The sequence below is a fragment of the Leptidea sinapis genome, chromosome 27 (genome assembly GCF_905404315.1).
Source record: "Leptidea sinapis chromosome 27, ilLepSina1.1, whole genome shotgun sequence".
NCBI classification, from domain to species: Eukaryota; Metazoa; Arthropoda; class Insecta; order Lepidoptera; family Pieridae; genus Leptidea; species Leptidea sinapis.
Genome location: NC_066291.1, coordinates 9,657,739 through 9,673,432, shown reverse-complemented (window position 1 = coordinate 9,673,432; position 15,694 = coordinate 9,657,739). Strand labels below are relative to the sequence as shown.

At 35.3% G+C, this 15,694-nt stretch overlaps 1 protein-coding gene across 1 annotated transcript in view; it reads right to left on the bottom strand.

The window, feature by feature from the left end:
* LOC126972665 (uncharacterized) overlaps nt 1-15,694 on the bottom strand; it is a 73,105-nt gene that overhangs the window by 11,135 nt on the left and 46,276 nt on the right. Inside the window, exons 28-36 of the mRNA XM_050819546.1 lie at nt 14,472-14,650; nt 12,957-12,990; nt 11,939-12,098; nt 11,186-11,264; nt 10,244-10,416; nt 9,538-9,727; nt 7,428-7,625; nt 6,869-6,965; nt 5,594-5,750 (exon numbers count right to left, since the gene is read on the bottom strand). Coding sequence (XP_050675503.1) covers nt 5,594-5,750; nt 6,869-6,965; nt 7,428-7,625; nt 9,538-9,727; nt 10,244-10,416; nt 11,186-11,264; nt 11,939-12,098; nt 12,957-12,990; nt 14,472-14,650 — 1,267 coding nt within the window. The remainder of the gene's footprint in view (nt 1-5,593; nt 5,751-6,868; nt 6,966-7,427; nt 7,626-9,537; nt 9,728-10,243; nt 10,417-11,185; nt 11,265-11,938; nt 12,099-12,956; nt 12,991-14,471; nt 14,651-15,694) is intronic.

Genomic DNA, 15,694 nt, shown 5'->3' with positions numbered 1-15,694 from the left:
CTCCAATACGTTATTAGGGTGAAGATGAATAATTTTATACGGACCTTTAAATACGGGCTTAGTTTTATCATTTCTTGCTGTCTTAGCTACTTGCTTATATACTATTTCACCTACCTTGAGCGCAATTTCTTCGGCGTTTTGGTTGCGCTTGGCGATGACAGCCTCCTTGTTCTTTGACATATGAGCTGCTATGCATTCTTGTACGGCTTCGGTGTTCATTTTGTGTTTTATTACATAATCCTGGTAAAACTCTTTGGGATAGTAAATTTCTAAAGGGTTTCGTGATGCTGTGTGTCCGAATAGTACTTCATGTGGAGTGTAATTTGTAGCTGAGTGTATAGTGTTATTATACGCAATGAGTGCGTATTTCATTATTGTCTCAGTTGTGTCATCTTTATTTGTCATCTTTTGAATTCTAATTATTTCTGAAAGAGTTGAGTGTAACCGTTCTATTGGTGAATTAGAATTAGGGTTATACGGTGTTGTGAAGTGTATATGAATATTATGTAATGCACAAATTTCTTTGATTACATCATTATCAAACTTTGTGTCTGAGTCTGTTGTGATTTGGTGTGGAAGTCCCAATGTCGATATGACTTGTAACAGTGCGTCTGCTACGTGAACACTGCTACATGCACTGATGGGAATAGCTTGAGCAAATTTAGAAAAATTATCGATTATAGTTAGAAATGTAACTCCTCCTGTCGAGTACAGATCCATGTAAAGGTGTTCCATTGGTTTTCTGGGTGTATCAGTTAATGATAAAGCTGGTTTAAATGGATTTCGTTCATATTTTGCTTTAAGACATATGTCACATTGGTTAATATATCTTTGAATCGTAAGTAACATGTTAGGCCAATGGTAATTTCGGTGTAACTGCTTATGTGTCTCTTGAATACCTCGATGGGCTGTTTTTCCTTCGTGGTATTTCTTTATTAATTCTTGTTGTTCATTTTTATTTTCAACTAAAGTGACGCGAGTTGTGCATCTAATTAATTTAGGGCCTCTATCGTTAAAGATTGTAGTATATACTCTAGAAAAGGCCAAGTATAGCTCTTCATTATAGAAATAGCAATGGAATATTCTACCTGCTATAGTGTGTTCTTTTAAGAAACGTATAATTTCCTGTTCCGTATTAATAATTGGAATAAAAACATCTTTGATGACTGTTTTAGAGTTTGTAGAGCGATTATCGACTCTATATTCGAAACCAGGGGTTGATCGTATGTGAAATTGCTTCAATTGTCTGTCTATTGCGTCTGTCAGTATTGGTATGCCTGCATTTTCATTATCAGGTTGGGTATGATTTGTACTTATTAACTGGTTCTCACTAATTGTGACTGCACTCATGCTGTCTGATTCAGCCTGAGAGAGTACAGGTACTGGTAAGTTAATGTTACTTGTGGATGGTTCAGGTTCTTCCACATTATTTTGGGCTGATTGCTCCATCTCGTTTTCTCTACGTGCATTTTCAAAAATTCTATCTATTATATTATCGTCGTAATTATCGTCAAAATTTACAGCTAAGGAATCTATGCTATTATGGAAAATTTTAACCCTAGATAATGCATCTGCATTAGTGTTTTGACGTCCTTTTTTGTATATTACGTTATAATCATACTCAGCAAGCTTTAGACGCCAGCGAGTTAACTTAGAATTAGGGTCTTTTAATGACATAAGCCAAGTGAGTGGTCTGTGGTCTGGGTAAATTGTAAATTTGTTACCATATAGATAAGGTCTAAAATATTTTGTTGCCCATATAATGGCTAACAATTCTTTTTCAATAGTCGAATAACGCGATTCTGTGTCGGAAAGCGTACGTGATGCGTAGGCTACCGGCTTATCCGATCCCACTTTTCCTTGGGATAAAACCGCGCCAAGAGCTACGTCTGATGCATCTGTTGTCAATATAAAAGGTTCATCAAAGTTTGGATATTGTAAGATTGGGGCATTTGTTAAGATTTGTTTACATTTATTAAAAGAATCAATAAATTCAGCGTTGTGTGTAACTTTACTTTGTTTCTTTAGACAAAGTGTCATTGGTTTTGTAAGTTTAGCAAAATCTTTTATGAACTTCCTGTAGTATCCTACAAGTCCAAGAAAAGCTTTTATTTCTTTTTGATTTTGGGGCAATGGGAAGTTTAATACGGCTTTTATTTTGTCTTTATTTGGTTTAAGACCTTCGTCCGTTAGTTCGTGCCCTAAAAAGTTCACTTGTTTTTGTAAAAATTCAGATTTTTCAAGTTGTATTTTTAAATTATGAGTTTTAAATCTATCAAATACCTGTCTAAGTTTGTCAATGTGTTCCTGAAGGGATGTAGAAGCTATAATTACGTCATCAAGGTACGTATAAACGTTGCTAAGGCCTCTAAGTATATGGTCCATTAGCCTCTGAAACGTACTTGGTGCGTTTTTTAAGCCAAAGGGCATTCTTAAAAATTCATAATGCCCTCTCTCTGTAGAGAATGCTGTCTTTTCTATATCATTAGGGTGCATTTCCACTTGATGGTACCCACTAGCTAAATCTAATGTTGTAAAGTATTGGGCTCTTCCTAACCTATCAAGTATGTCATGTATATTAGGCAAGGGATACTTATCTTCTACTATTCTATCATTAAGACGTCTATAATCTATAACAAGACGCCACTTAACTTTACCGGACGCATCTGGTTTCTTCGGTACTATATGAGTTGGACACGACCAAGGTGATATGCTCTCTCTTATGATACCTTGTCGTAATAAGTTATCAATTTGTTTCTTTGTTTCGTCCCGTTGTTTAGGGGCTTGTCTGTAGTTACGAACAAAGATGGGGTTGTTATTTGTCAATCTTAGTTCGTGTTTCACAGCATGAGTGAAAGTTAAGGGTATGTGTTCTGAATAGAAAATTTCACGATATTGATAACATATTTTTGTTATTTCCCTTTTTTCTTCCTCATTCATGTGATTTGTACGTATTTGATTTAAATTTTCTTTTAATATTTTGTCCACATCTGGATTTACTTTTAACGTATTTATTTTACTTACTTCAAGATTTTCGGATAATTTTTCTAACTTAATATTGGTTACAACTGGGATAAATTTATTTTCGTTATTATAGTTTATAACCGTGGTTCTGAAGGAACCATTTTTTACCGTCACAAAGGCTGCGGGTGACTCTAAGTCTTCCGACCAATAAAGTTTTTCTTGTAAATATTGGCCGTCGATGTGATGTGTTTTCACATGAACCAATTTTTCACATTTAGGACCTATTTTAATTTTCCTAATTGGTTTATTTAGGTACATCGGGATATCTACCGCCGATGTGCGCAATATATTTTTATTTAAATCTATTGTACTTTTTAGTGACCTCAATAAGTCACAACCTATAAGACCTCTATATTTTGGATCGAAATCAAATATAAGAAATTTATGACTAAGATTAATATTAAAAATTGGTGGTAAGGGTAGGTTTATTACATAATTATGACGAGAAACGCTATGAGCCGTTGATATTTCAAAAGGTTGATATTCCACATAAGGTTCATAATACGTATTAAAAATAGCATCTGAAGCAATCACACTTCGGCTTGCTCCAGTGTCAATAAGAAACTTACCTCCTAATTCGGGTATTTCTATGTAAGGGAGATAATCCCTGACCAACAAGTTTATTTTCACTAGGTCTGGTCTGGCATCTCCTGGGTTTGAGGAAAATCCTGCTGGTACTCCTCTTCAGGTTCCTGTACTACATTATATGGGTACTCACCTTCATTGTAGTTGCTATGGCATTCATTGCCATATAATACTGGTTGACCTTGAGTATAGAAAACGTTCTGAGCAGCATACTGGGGCGTATCCGGTTTATTCACGGACCGCATAGTAACATCGGAACTTATTTTAGGTGTTACCTGTCTTTGCGGTACATTAAATTGCCTAAAATTCGCGCTGTTACTATTCCTAAAATTACCTGAGTTTCTCTTGAAATTAGGTGTAGGGGGTATAGACATATTTTGACGATTTACGATATTTGAAGGCTGGTGGTGCTGAGGTTGCGTCCCTATAAAATTCCTTGATGGAATATTCCGTTGTTGCGAAACTCTAGGGGCATCCTTTTGCTTAAAATGGGAAGTAAGTGACCCGTTATAAAAAGGTTTACTGTGAGCGAGCCTAGCCTCTTCTTGCCTTGCTGCCATAATTGCTGACTCTAATGTTAACGGTTTACTTATTCTAACTCCTAACGAAACATTGATATCTAATTGATTAGTATATTGCTCTATAACCATTTCCTCATAGTACGAACGGTCTCCGTGTTTACCGACCGAGTAAAGAGTATCTAACAACTCACGGAGTCGTTTGCCAAATGTCTCCGCATCTTCGTATTTATTCCTACGGGTCCGCGTGAGCTCCTGCATCACCTGGATTTCGTTGCGCGGTTCTCCTAAACGTCTAATTAGAGCGTTTTTAATGGATTCCCACGTTATTAACGACTCTTCGTAGGCTATCGCATCAATAGCGACACCTCCTAACTTACTTTTTATTAAACATATAAATGCCGGGTGAACCCGGGAGGGTTCACTTAAAAGTTGTATAATATTTTCTACTTCTCTAATATAAAAGTTTAATAACTTTGGGTTCCCATCATACCGTGGTAATAAATCGGCAAGGAATTTAAAATCCTTATCACATTCATTGAAAGACATTGCGTTTCGGATTACACTATTGTTCTAATACTCGGTAATTATCACCTAGATACACCTTTCTTGTCACTAAGTAAGTGTAACCCGTTATTTAGCGATATTAGCTTTACGCAACGTTCTTTAACTTTTATAATAAAATATATATAATACTAGGACAGAAGATATAGCAGGATACTTGAATAGCGAGAGTACTCACCAAATCAGCATCTGCATCTGCTGTCGAGTCTTGCCCAGCGCGTGAATTCCCAATGTTCCGGGTTTTCGTGCGCGTTGATGATGATGTCCCAACGACCGACGAGGTTCTTTAATTCTTGCGGTTTAGCGGCTCGAAAACCACAGCTACTTTACACTCGGAAGATTTTATACCGACGAAAAGAAGCTACCGCGAGACTACTCGACTGCGCCAGTTATGTATCGGGCGTCGGGAATTAAGTTTTTAAAAAGCACTTTATTTAACAATATTTAATGTTACTCACAGAAAAATTGGAACAAGACTGAATAAACAATATTATAATTAAGCTAAAGAAATGTAAAAGACAATGGGTGCTCGATCAGCACTCCGTCGAGGTACGGGGTGGCAACGTATGCAGGTTTAGCCGTGTTGGGCCTGCGTAACTCGGGATGTTTATTTTTTTTAATAATGATCGAATTGTGATAGGAAATGTCATCGTCAAATGATTATTATCAAATGATATTTCTTCTCGTGATTCGATCCTACTTAGAAACACTACCAAATGATGTAAATATTTCATTTATAGGTACTTCTTCCAAATTATTTCATTTTGATTTTAATTCTCATCAAAATAAGCCTCCTTTGAGTGGTTTTGCCATCTATGTACACGTGAAAATTTCACTCAGCATAAATATGTGTGAAATTCTGCTAAGGTTTTTTATTTACTTAATATAAGAATTCAACAAACCTGTTACACAAGAGTTGTGAGCCATACTGTCATAATAAGGATAGTACACGTCGACACCGTTCTCTGAAAACTTGAGTAGTGGTGAATCATCTTCTAGATTGTAAAACGCTGTCATCCCATTCGAATACCCGACCATTAAATTGGTGTGACCCTTTCCCTGAATATCAAAAAATAAAAATACATAATGTTATTTAGATTTTTCCAAGTAATATTTATGGATTTAATTCTCCGAAATCTCCTCACTCCTAAGTAACCAGTTTTACACATACAGTAACATCGGTGACGTATTTCACGCTTTTCCCTCACCCAGTTTTGACTCTTATTTTGTCTATGGTCTATTTTCCTTTAATTTTAATAGCCAATGAAGTCCGAGACACATTAGAATTCGTCTCGAAACAGATCCAGCGACAGTTTAAAACAAAAATTAGCAATGAGACCGTTACTGAGTCAGGTATTGGTGGGCGTCAAATAGAGTGGTCGAGTTAGAATAAGTGTACAAAGTTTGTGAATTGTTCCAGTCTTCTTCTTCATAATCAGTAAGTTGCTATTTTATAATTCAAATAGAATAATATTTCCAATACATATACATAATTATAATAGTTTATTATGTTGTATTTTTAAAGGGTAAAAATGGTACCGTGATAGTTAGACAGTTCAAATTTTCACAAATGATTTATTTCTGCCGCCGCTATAACAAATACTAAAAACCTTAAGGGGGAACCTTTGTTTTAGATATCTTAATGCATATAAATTACGTGACAAGTTGTTTGTCCGCGATGGACTCCTAAACTAATTGAACGGATTTTAATGGGGATTACTTCATGGAGTGGAGTTTGGTCCAACTTGAGAGATAGGATAGTTTTTATTTCGATTCATAATTATTTTTATTTTCAATATTTGTTTTGTATGGACATATTTTCTATGAGAGAAATTAGTGACGCACGGTTTGACAGTTCTGCTGTGGAACAATTTCATTATAACAACAGGGAGCATTTTTACGAAATAATTCTTGATGTTTTGAAATATTATTGGCAAATTCCTATAAAACAGTATTTTTTTTATTATCTACAGAACAACATCTGTCGGGTCAGCTAGTTAGTATATATGTCGCAGGTATATTGTCAAAGTCGTGATATTATAATTTCACTAGTGATATTATAATTAAACGGTAGATTGTCAATCGACTTCATTTCTTACAATTATTTAGCGGCCTGGCTTAGGAGTCCATCGCGGACAAACACACGTAATTTATATAATATATTAAGATATACTCACATGGGACCAATTGATGGCAGTCGCCTGACTCCTTTGAACTGTACCTCTATTCAAACGTAATTCTGCTACCGGCTTTAGTTTGTAAACTTTATTAATACTGTAAAACATAATATTGAAATTAATTTAGTAAAAAAATTTAAGGTGTATTTTATATTATTTTTATTTCGCCATCACAATTCTTATAATTTAAATTTTACCAGTGGGATTTTCACAGGATGCCGACCAGATTATGGGTACCACAACGGCGCCTATTTCTGCCGTAAGGCAGTAATGTGTAAATTTTACTGTGTTTCGGTCTGAAGGGCGCCGTAACTATTGAAATTACTGGGCAAATGAGACTTAACATCTTGTTGTATCAAGATGACGAGCACAATTGTAGTGCCGCTCAGAATTTAAGAGCTTTTCAAGAATCCTGAGCGGCACTGCATTGTAATGGGCAGGATGTATCAATTACCAGCTGAAGACGAAGACGTCCGGCTCGTCTCATCCCGTATTTTCATAAAAATAAAAAAGTAAATAAAAAAAATGTATAAAATAATATTTAACGTTTGAAACTTACTTATTCACCACAGTGCAAGGATATGGCACAGAGAAAATATACGCTGACCCATTTGAACAGGCGACGGCTAATAAACCGAGTCGTTTAAATCCAATTTCGTTATTTTCCGGAAACTGTTCCCGTGCACCCGACGGACACCAGTCCATCCGCCACACGGTGCCATAGTCATGTGCTAACCCAAATACAAACTCTGGTTTCCTGAAACAGTTACCTTCTTAAGAAGCTTATGCCTACTGCACCATAGGTGAATATCTTAGTGGAAATTTCATTAAAAAGAGCGCAAAAAAAGAATGCTGGTAGAGTTTCTTACAAAGCTTCTTCTCTCTCAGAGCGCCATTTGTTTCCGAAGCGGTAGTAGTATTTAGTATGTTAGAAATGACATCAAAAAGAATTCTAAAGGAATCAAATTTGAGAAAATAAATGCCTTTTATGCCTTTAATGATCTTTAAGATTATAATTGATATAAATAGACATTATGAAAAAATAAATTTGTTACCATAGAATTCGGTCGTCGACATAGATTATGTTTTTTTAAGATCTTAATGATTCAAAGAGTTTCCCCAGGAGTTGCATGCCATGACGACCAGCCTCGCCAGGGTCTATCCCTATCTAAAAGACTACGCTGTATGAATATTTGAGCTGATAGTCAATAATTAAAGCCGCTCTTAGTTGTAAGCGGCGAGAATATATTATTCGTTGTGCGTACGATTTTATTCCTTATATAGTTGCAGACAGTGCCTTCGAGTGCAGTATTGTTCCGCCAAAGGCGTTTAAGAGGCTTATTTGGCTAACACTTCCAAGTGACCACTTAACTGAACATCAGTCATCTATACCAGACTATTTTATGCGAATGTGTCTTTTAGTATTTTCACGCGTGTACTTTTCCTTAACGACATAAACAGGATGTTTTGTATTCATGTACCATAACTGACTTCGAACACGACGAAAGACGAAGAGCAAAAGACATGCCATTGAGCTCCAACAGCCACCCAGTAATTGTGCCCATTTTACAAAAAACCTCTTCTGCGCTGAGCCTCGTTTATATAATCACTTACCCAGGGTTATTATAGAAACGGAGGAGATCCCGAATTTTAAAAAAAAGTTAAAAATGTCCCTAATAGATAAGACATACTATACAATCAGTGATTACCTTACGGACAATTTTTAACTATTATAAATATTGTTTTTGACATCTATTTAGTTTTTTTGTCATTTAGATTTTCGACACTTAGATGATAATATGAAGAACATTATATAATAGTATAGTAATATTTTTTTTAATGTTGCATGCTGTAATTAAGCAGAGTTTGGCTGCTCATATATTTTTGTTTATATTCAACACCTGTATATCACCCAAATTCGCAAATAAAGAAATTGAATTGAATTGAACATTTACGACTCACTGACACTAATTCTGCGTATTGTGAAATGTTTGTCTGTATGTCTTTTTGCACCCTCAAGAACATAAGGACAAACTTATTCCATTACTGACATATATTTGAGTGTAAGATGCTTTTCGTGCGCACTCCGCAAATGAAAATTCGACACTGTTTGCGACTTCACATACGCAAGTCACTATCGAATTTCCCAGTCTAGTCAACAATTGTCATAAATATTGGGAATGTTGCGTTTTATCTCTGCCTAGACAGATTGAAGTCAATACTGACGAAGTAGATAAAACTATTTAGCACATAAGAATACTCCTCATTATAATATCAATTATTTAATTACATAATCTATATATATATATATATAAGAGATTTCCACGTAGATAGTCACTCATCACGATATCTCTGGAACCATTAGAACTAAAGACTTGAAAATTGGTAGGAATATTCTTTTCACCGAGTAGAGGTAAGAACGGATTTTCCAAAATTCCATCCGCAAGAGTTTTTTTTTATTATGAACAGAACAACGTCTGTCGGGTCAGTTAGTTACTTATATGGTATCTTTTTTTATTTTTATGCAACATTTCCAATTAGCAATAGTTAAATAAAAACTAGCGAAGACAAGGACTTGTTGGGACCCTGTTCTTAGGACTTATCGATTACAATTCAAATGCATATTTTTTTCCTAGTGAAATATACTATTAGATATATAAGGTACTTACTCGTGCATTCTTTTGAAATTCCAAATCTGTATCATGCTGGGATGAGCACAGATTTGATCGGCGTCGATCCGGGGCACGTCGATCGTTCTGTGACAATTCACAACCAGGTAATGGTTTGATTCATTGGAATCAGAGCGGGACGGCACCCAGCAGACACTCCTAATGCTGGCACCAACAAACAAAGTGATACCTACAAATATTAACAATTCAATACAACTTTACATATCAGTAAAAATAATTACAAACGTCACAGGATATATTCTTAAGTTACATTAGTTTTAAAATCGATTAGATATTATTATTTAAAATTAAATGTAATTTGTAAAAATACACCGTTTCGTTAAAATCACCAAACTAAAATTCATTTATCAGTTACTATTAATGAACACATTCATGAGGGAGAAATAACCAAAAAATATCCCAAAAATAGCAAACTATTGACAGATTTCATTCAATTCACAATTTTGTTCATAAATCGCTTTTCCGAGACTTCGCACATCTTACTACCCACCACCTACATTGATACACTTTCAATTTTGAGCAAGATTTTTGAAATATTTTATATGAAACTATCACATATGTGGTAGTTTGATGATTATTTTCCAGTACAAAAAAAACTTATTGAATATTTACGACCCAACTTTGAATATCTTACAAAAGTATGTTCCGATTTGAATGCAGAAAATATGAGATGTTAAAAACGTACCCTTTGCCATTCTTGCTTCAAATAAGCTAAACTTTGTCCATTTATCTTGCATTATGTTGCAAGATTCTTTTAATGGCGGCATGTATAAGCTCAGGTTATCAAATGAAACTTCCTCGCATTCACATTTCAGCCATTGTGGAAATAGTGTGTCCAACGTGTAATGCGTATCTTCACTGAAAGTTTAGAAAATATATATCTATATTTATAAAAATTAATTGCTTTTCGTTAGTCAAGCTAAAACTCGAGAACGGCTGGACAGATTTGGCAAATTTATGTCTTGAATTATTTGTGGAAGTCCAGAGAAGGTTTAAAAGGTGAATAAATAGGAAAATGCTGCTAAATTAAATAAAAACAACAAATTTGTTTTTCCTTTGTTGTGTCCATACATAATTTCTATGAGAGAATTTATTGACGCACGGCTTGACAGTTCTGCTGTGAAACAATTTCATTACGACAGCAGGGTGCATATTTTACGAAGTAATTTTTGATGTTATGATATATTATTGACACATTCATATAAAAACATTATTTTATTTATTATAAACAGAACAACGTCTGTCAACTGTGTCGGGTCAGCTATTTATATAAAAAAGGCATAAAAAGGCAAAAAAAGCATTTATTTTCTCAAAATTGATTCCTTTAGATTTCTTTTTGATGTCATTTCTAATAACTTCTAGATACTACTACCGCTTCGGAAACAAAAGGCGCTCAATTATCCAAATATTATAAGTTTTGTTGAGTGTTAATTCCACTAAGATTTCCAATTCCACGCGTAAGTAGTAAGTAACATTCCTTAAGAAGTCTCGTTCCAGAATTTGGTGAGTCAACATCTACTGAAGATGTCTCGTGTAGAGGCGAAACACGCGCCGAATTGAAACCTTAAAAGTTATTAGAAATAACATTGAAATCGTTTTCATATTGTAAAATAAACGATTTACTTACAATTCTTTAGCAGCGTGCTCAATATATGTATGTGGCTTAATGATTTCAAAAGGTATCCGTTGATTGTTCACTTTCGTATCTGTGAAATATTAAAGGTGCTTACGTTTAATTAATTTTAAAAATATAATTGAAAAGATAATACACAAAAAATATGGAGTAATCAAATGCCATCCCGGAAGATAGTAGTTTAAGTGAAATTTTCCACATTTAATAATAATATTTTATAAAAGCGTTGTTTTCCTAAAAAAGAACACGAGTTTAAAATTGATTTTATTTCTATCGATCACACCAACGGCAAGTGTTAACATAGATAATATAAACTACACAGAATACCTCTATAATCTCTGTTTTGTATGACGACATTAAATGAAAAGAAAATATTTTAGTTCCAATTTATTAAAATATTGTTTTTGTGCTTCTGTGTATAAAATATTTGAATCAATAGTCTAGGTAATGACAACTTGAATAACTGTATTGTAACAATCATATGTCAACGTCAGGTTAATTTTATTAGTAACAAAAAAGTTGTAAAATAAAGAATACTTTTGAAGAAAAAAGTTACTCCATTTTTAAAAAAGAAATCTCCCAGCGGTACAAAGGTAAGATAAAGACAAAAAGTTTTAAATTTAGAATAACTTTACGTCACATTTATAAATAACACAGATTATGTAAAGCTATTCTTGCACAGAAAACTTATTCACAATATCATTGATATACAAGTGAAACAGAGAATAAGAGTTCGTTTGTACATACGCGCATGCTGACTTTTGTTTTTATCCTTTTTCTGATTTTCGATCTGCTCCTGGTCAGATACGGCCGAGTCAACGTCGGTATCGACAGATTCCTCCTCACTAAGTTCTCCAAGTTCCACGGACGTGTCTGAGTCGTACACTTCTTCTTCACTCTTCAAATCCTTTAAAATATTTGATTGTCAGTCAACAAGGTTTTCATTTAAATAGTATGTATTGTTAGCACCATATTCATGAACTTATGAGTATTAAGTGGGCAGGGCACATAGTTCGACGGACAGATGTCCGTTGGGGCAGTAAAGTCCTCGAATGGCGACCACGTACCGTAATACTCAGTATTGGTAGGCGGGGGGCCAATATGGGCCAATGATCTGGTCAAGAGGTCAATCGCCGGAATACGTTAGGTGAGGGCAGCGCAGGACCGATCGTCGTATCTTTGGGGGAGTCCAGCATTGGATGTCTTCCGGCTGATGATGATGATGACGAGTATTAAGTAATTTATAACGTTATGTCGAATTTTTTATGTGGGCTTATAGGACAGCTGATGTTCCCGCGGACTGATAGGAGGGCAAACAAGCGCATGGGTCACCTGCTCTAGTTTGAAGACAGTTTTCGGCGCAGGAGAACGAGTGAGAGGGAGTGTGTGTGTGTGGAATCTCCTGCAACACCAGGAGATTCACAAGAGCCTTGCCGGTTTTTGAGAAAGGTTTTCGTGTACTGATAATGAAGGAAACATCGTGCACGAAACCTCATTCCACAGTGTGGTTGGACGTGGCTGAAAGCTCCGTGAAACTTCTGCAGGAACAAGCACACATCTAAATTATGAGAATGATCCTTCGAAGACCATGAGACCGTTACTACAGACCAACATCTTCCATGAAGCTGATAATATACTTCAAAGTGCATTTACTAGTAGAAGCTGACTCCGTCAGTGCCATGTATGAAATAAGTACATCATGGATTCAGTGATACGTTCAATCGCAATCTCAATAGTTTAGACACAATATAAAATAACTTTTTACCTCCGTAGTCAAGCTCTCAATAATGGTGCTTGCCCTGAAACAAAAGAAAACATATATATAAATATGGACTTTGGCCATGGGCTAATCATTGTACATAAGGCTCTAGAAAATATAGCTCAAAACTGGGTCAAAAGTAATTAAAATAGTACTTAATAACAATGTATATGTTCATATGTCGTAGGTAAATTGTCAAACCCATGATATTATAATTTCAATAGTGATATTATCACAGACATAGATCCAAGTAGATAACGCAAATCCCTCCGTCTGTATGAAAACCAAGCGTGCCCTTTTTTGTACCTACTGTGACGTCGTTAAAAATGCCAGTGCATCGAGCCTGACGTTTAGCCACTCAACTCATCATTAGTTGACGTTTTAAGTACATCAATAGTCGGTATTGCTTATTACTAAAATCGGCAATGTATTATAAATCATAATAAAAAGTAAAATAAAAGAGTCAAAGGAAGAGCATTGCTCCTCTTTTTGTCGTCTTTTTGACCCGCGAAGTATATACACTCGCGGCATCTATTTCGATCCATGTCTGTGGAAATTATAATAAAACGGTAGATTGTCAATCGACTTAATTTCTTACAATTTTACGTCCTGGTTTTAGAGACATTGTAATGTCACGGGTACACTTAAATGATATTCGGAAAATTCATACTTTAACCCCTCATATTGTCCCCGCGTCTGTCTGTTCGCGATAAACTCAAACACTACTGCACCGATTTTCATGCTCTTTTCACCAATGGATACCGTGGCTCTCGAGGAAGGTTTTGTATATAATTTGTTGTTTTTGTATACATAAACGATATTTGTTGGAGATATCGGGGGAAAAAAAAAGCAGCCTAGGAGCTTTCAACGAAAACGCTGTCTAAACCCTTTGAGATATAACAAAATAATGTATGGTGGAATTGTATATCTTATTTAGGTCTACAGAAAAATCCGTGATGGCGTATCTCTCTCTCTTAAGGATAACTTACTACATCAATTTGAATACTTTAAAATAAAAAACTTCTCGCTCCGCGGGGAACTAGATGCGCGAAGTGATGCGTCAGAGGGGAAGAATAAATCCGCGCGGCAATTTTATTAGAGTATAATAATTATTGTTAAGTTGTAACGTTTACACGTGTATCAGTATTATAAATAAATTTTATAGTATGAGTGCTGTGTACACTGTAATTATTACACGAACCTACCAGAACAATACAAAACAATCTGTATGAAATATCAATATAAATGTGTGTGTAATGTGACAGTCCCTAAAAAAAATAATTTGAGTCTTTGTCCGTTCTGTGGCTATCAAAATGATTTGAGTTTTCTGTAGTGTTAATTCCGCCAATATTTGTCTTTAAACGATTCGACACGTGTTTCGCCTCTACATCCTCATGACGTGTTGACTCGCCAAAATCTGGCACGAGACTGATCAGTCTATCAGATGATTATGGATTTCCGCAAAGTAGCGCCTACTTTAATAAATTTTCGTTCTGCCGCTGTAAGTACTTATTTATTTACCTCTTAGCGGCCCGTCGTTTTCCTTCATTCGTTGGTTCTTCACATACCTTCTCTTCTATCTTTTCCCTCTTGGATAACGCAAACATCTGTTGTTTATGCATCCCCATATGTTGGTATTTGTACACACCCAAATACTTTTGGTCGCATAAGTCGCACGGAAATTTGTACATGTCAATCTCCTACAAATTGTTTAACATTATTTAATACATAAATACTTTGTGTCAGTCATTACCGATGCAACAATGCAGATACACCAGTAGATGTGATATTGCTGTCAGCAGAGAATGAACTTTTTTTAACACTAAGGGACTAGACGAGCAGAACGTTCAGCTGATGGTAATTGATACAATGCAGTGACACTCAGGTCTCTTGAAAAACCCAAGAACTCTGAGCGGCACTACAATTGCGTCGTCACCTTGAAACATAAGATGTTAAGTCTCATTTGCCCAGTTATTTCACTAGCTACAGCACCCTTCAGAGCGAAACAATAATGCTTACACATTACTGGTTCACGGCAGAAATAGGCGCCGTTATGGTACCCATAATCTAGCTGGCATCCTGTGCAAAAGAGCCTTCCACTGGTAATTTACCACTATAATCGAAGAAAAGCTCGAAATAAAGAGAAAACATAATTAATTGGAAGGATTTACTTCTTCCCGCCTAAATATTACACTCTCAGATTCCGTATTTCAGAATGAATATCAATACGTTATCTAAAACTGTGTATAAAAGAGACAACAATACACTTGTTTGCAGTGGAAGGCTTCTCTGCACAGGATGACCTGACCGACATTAGTAATAGGCATAAGGTTGTATCATTTACGACCAGGTGGACATCTAACATGTCTCGTCAAATTTTCTCTTAAAGAACAACTCAATCACTTATCCTTAAAGTTGAAGTGATTAGGCATGATGCTTAAATATTTGTTTTATTATGTTTGTAGATACAGACTTAGTTTTTAAACAATTATGTGAATAATTTGGAATATCTTCAATAATATAGAAGCCAGGTGTGTTTTTTTTTGTGTCAACGTGACGTCAGAAGCCATACGAGGTGACTGAGTGACAGAAACACGGCGACACTCTAACATTCTTATTTTATTTACGTTTATTGCATTTTCATCATGATTTTAATGCACTTTAGTGAGGTTTCCTATTGCCCTATCTAGACATTCCAAAAAAACAGGTAATCTAAATAACAATAATTCTAAATAGGTGATGGG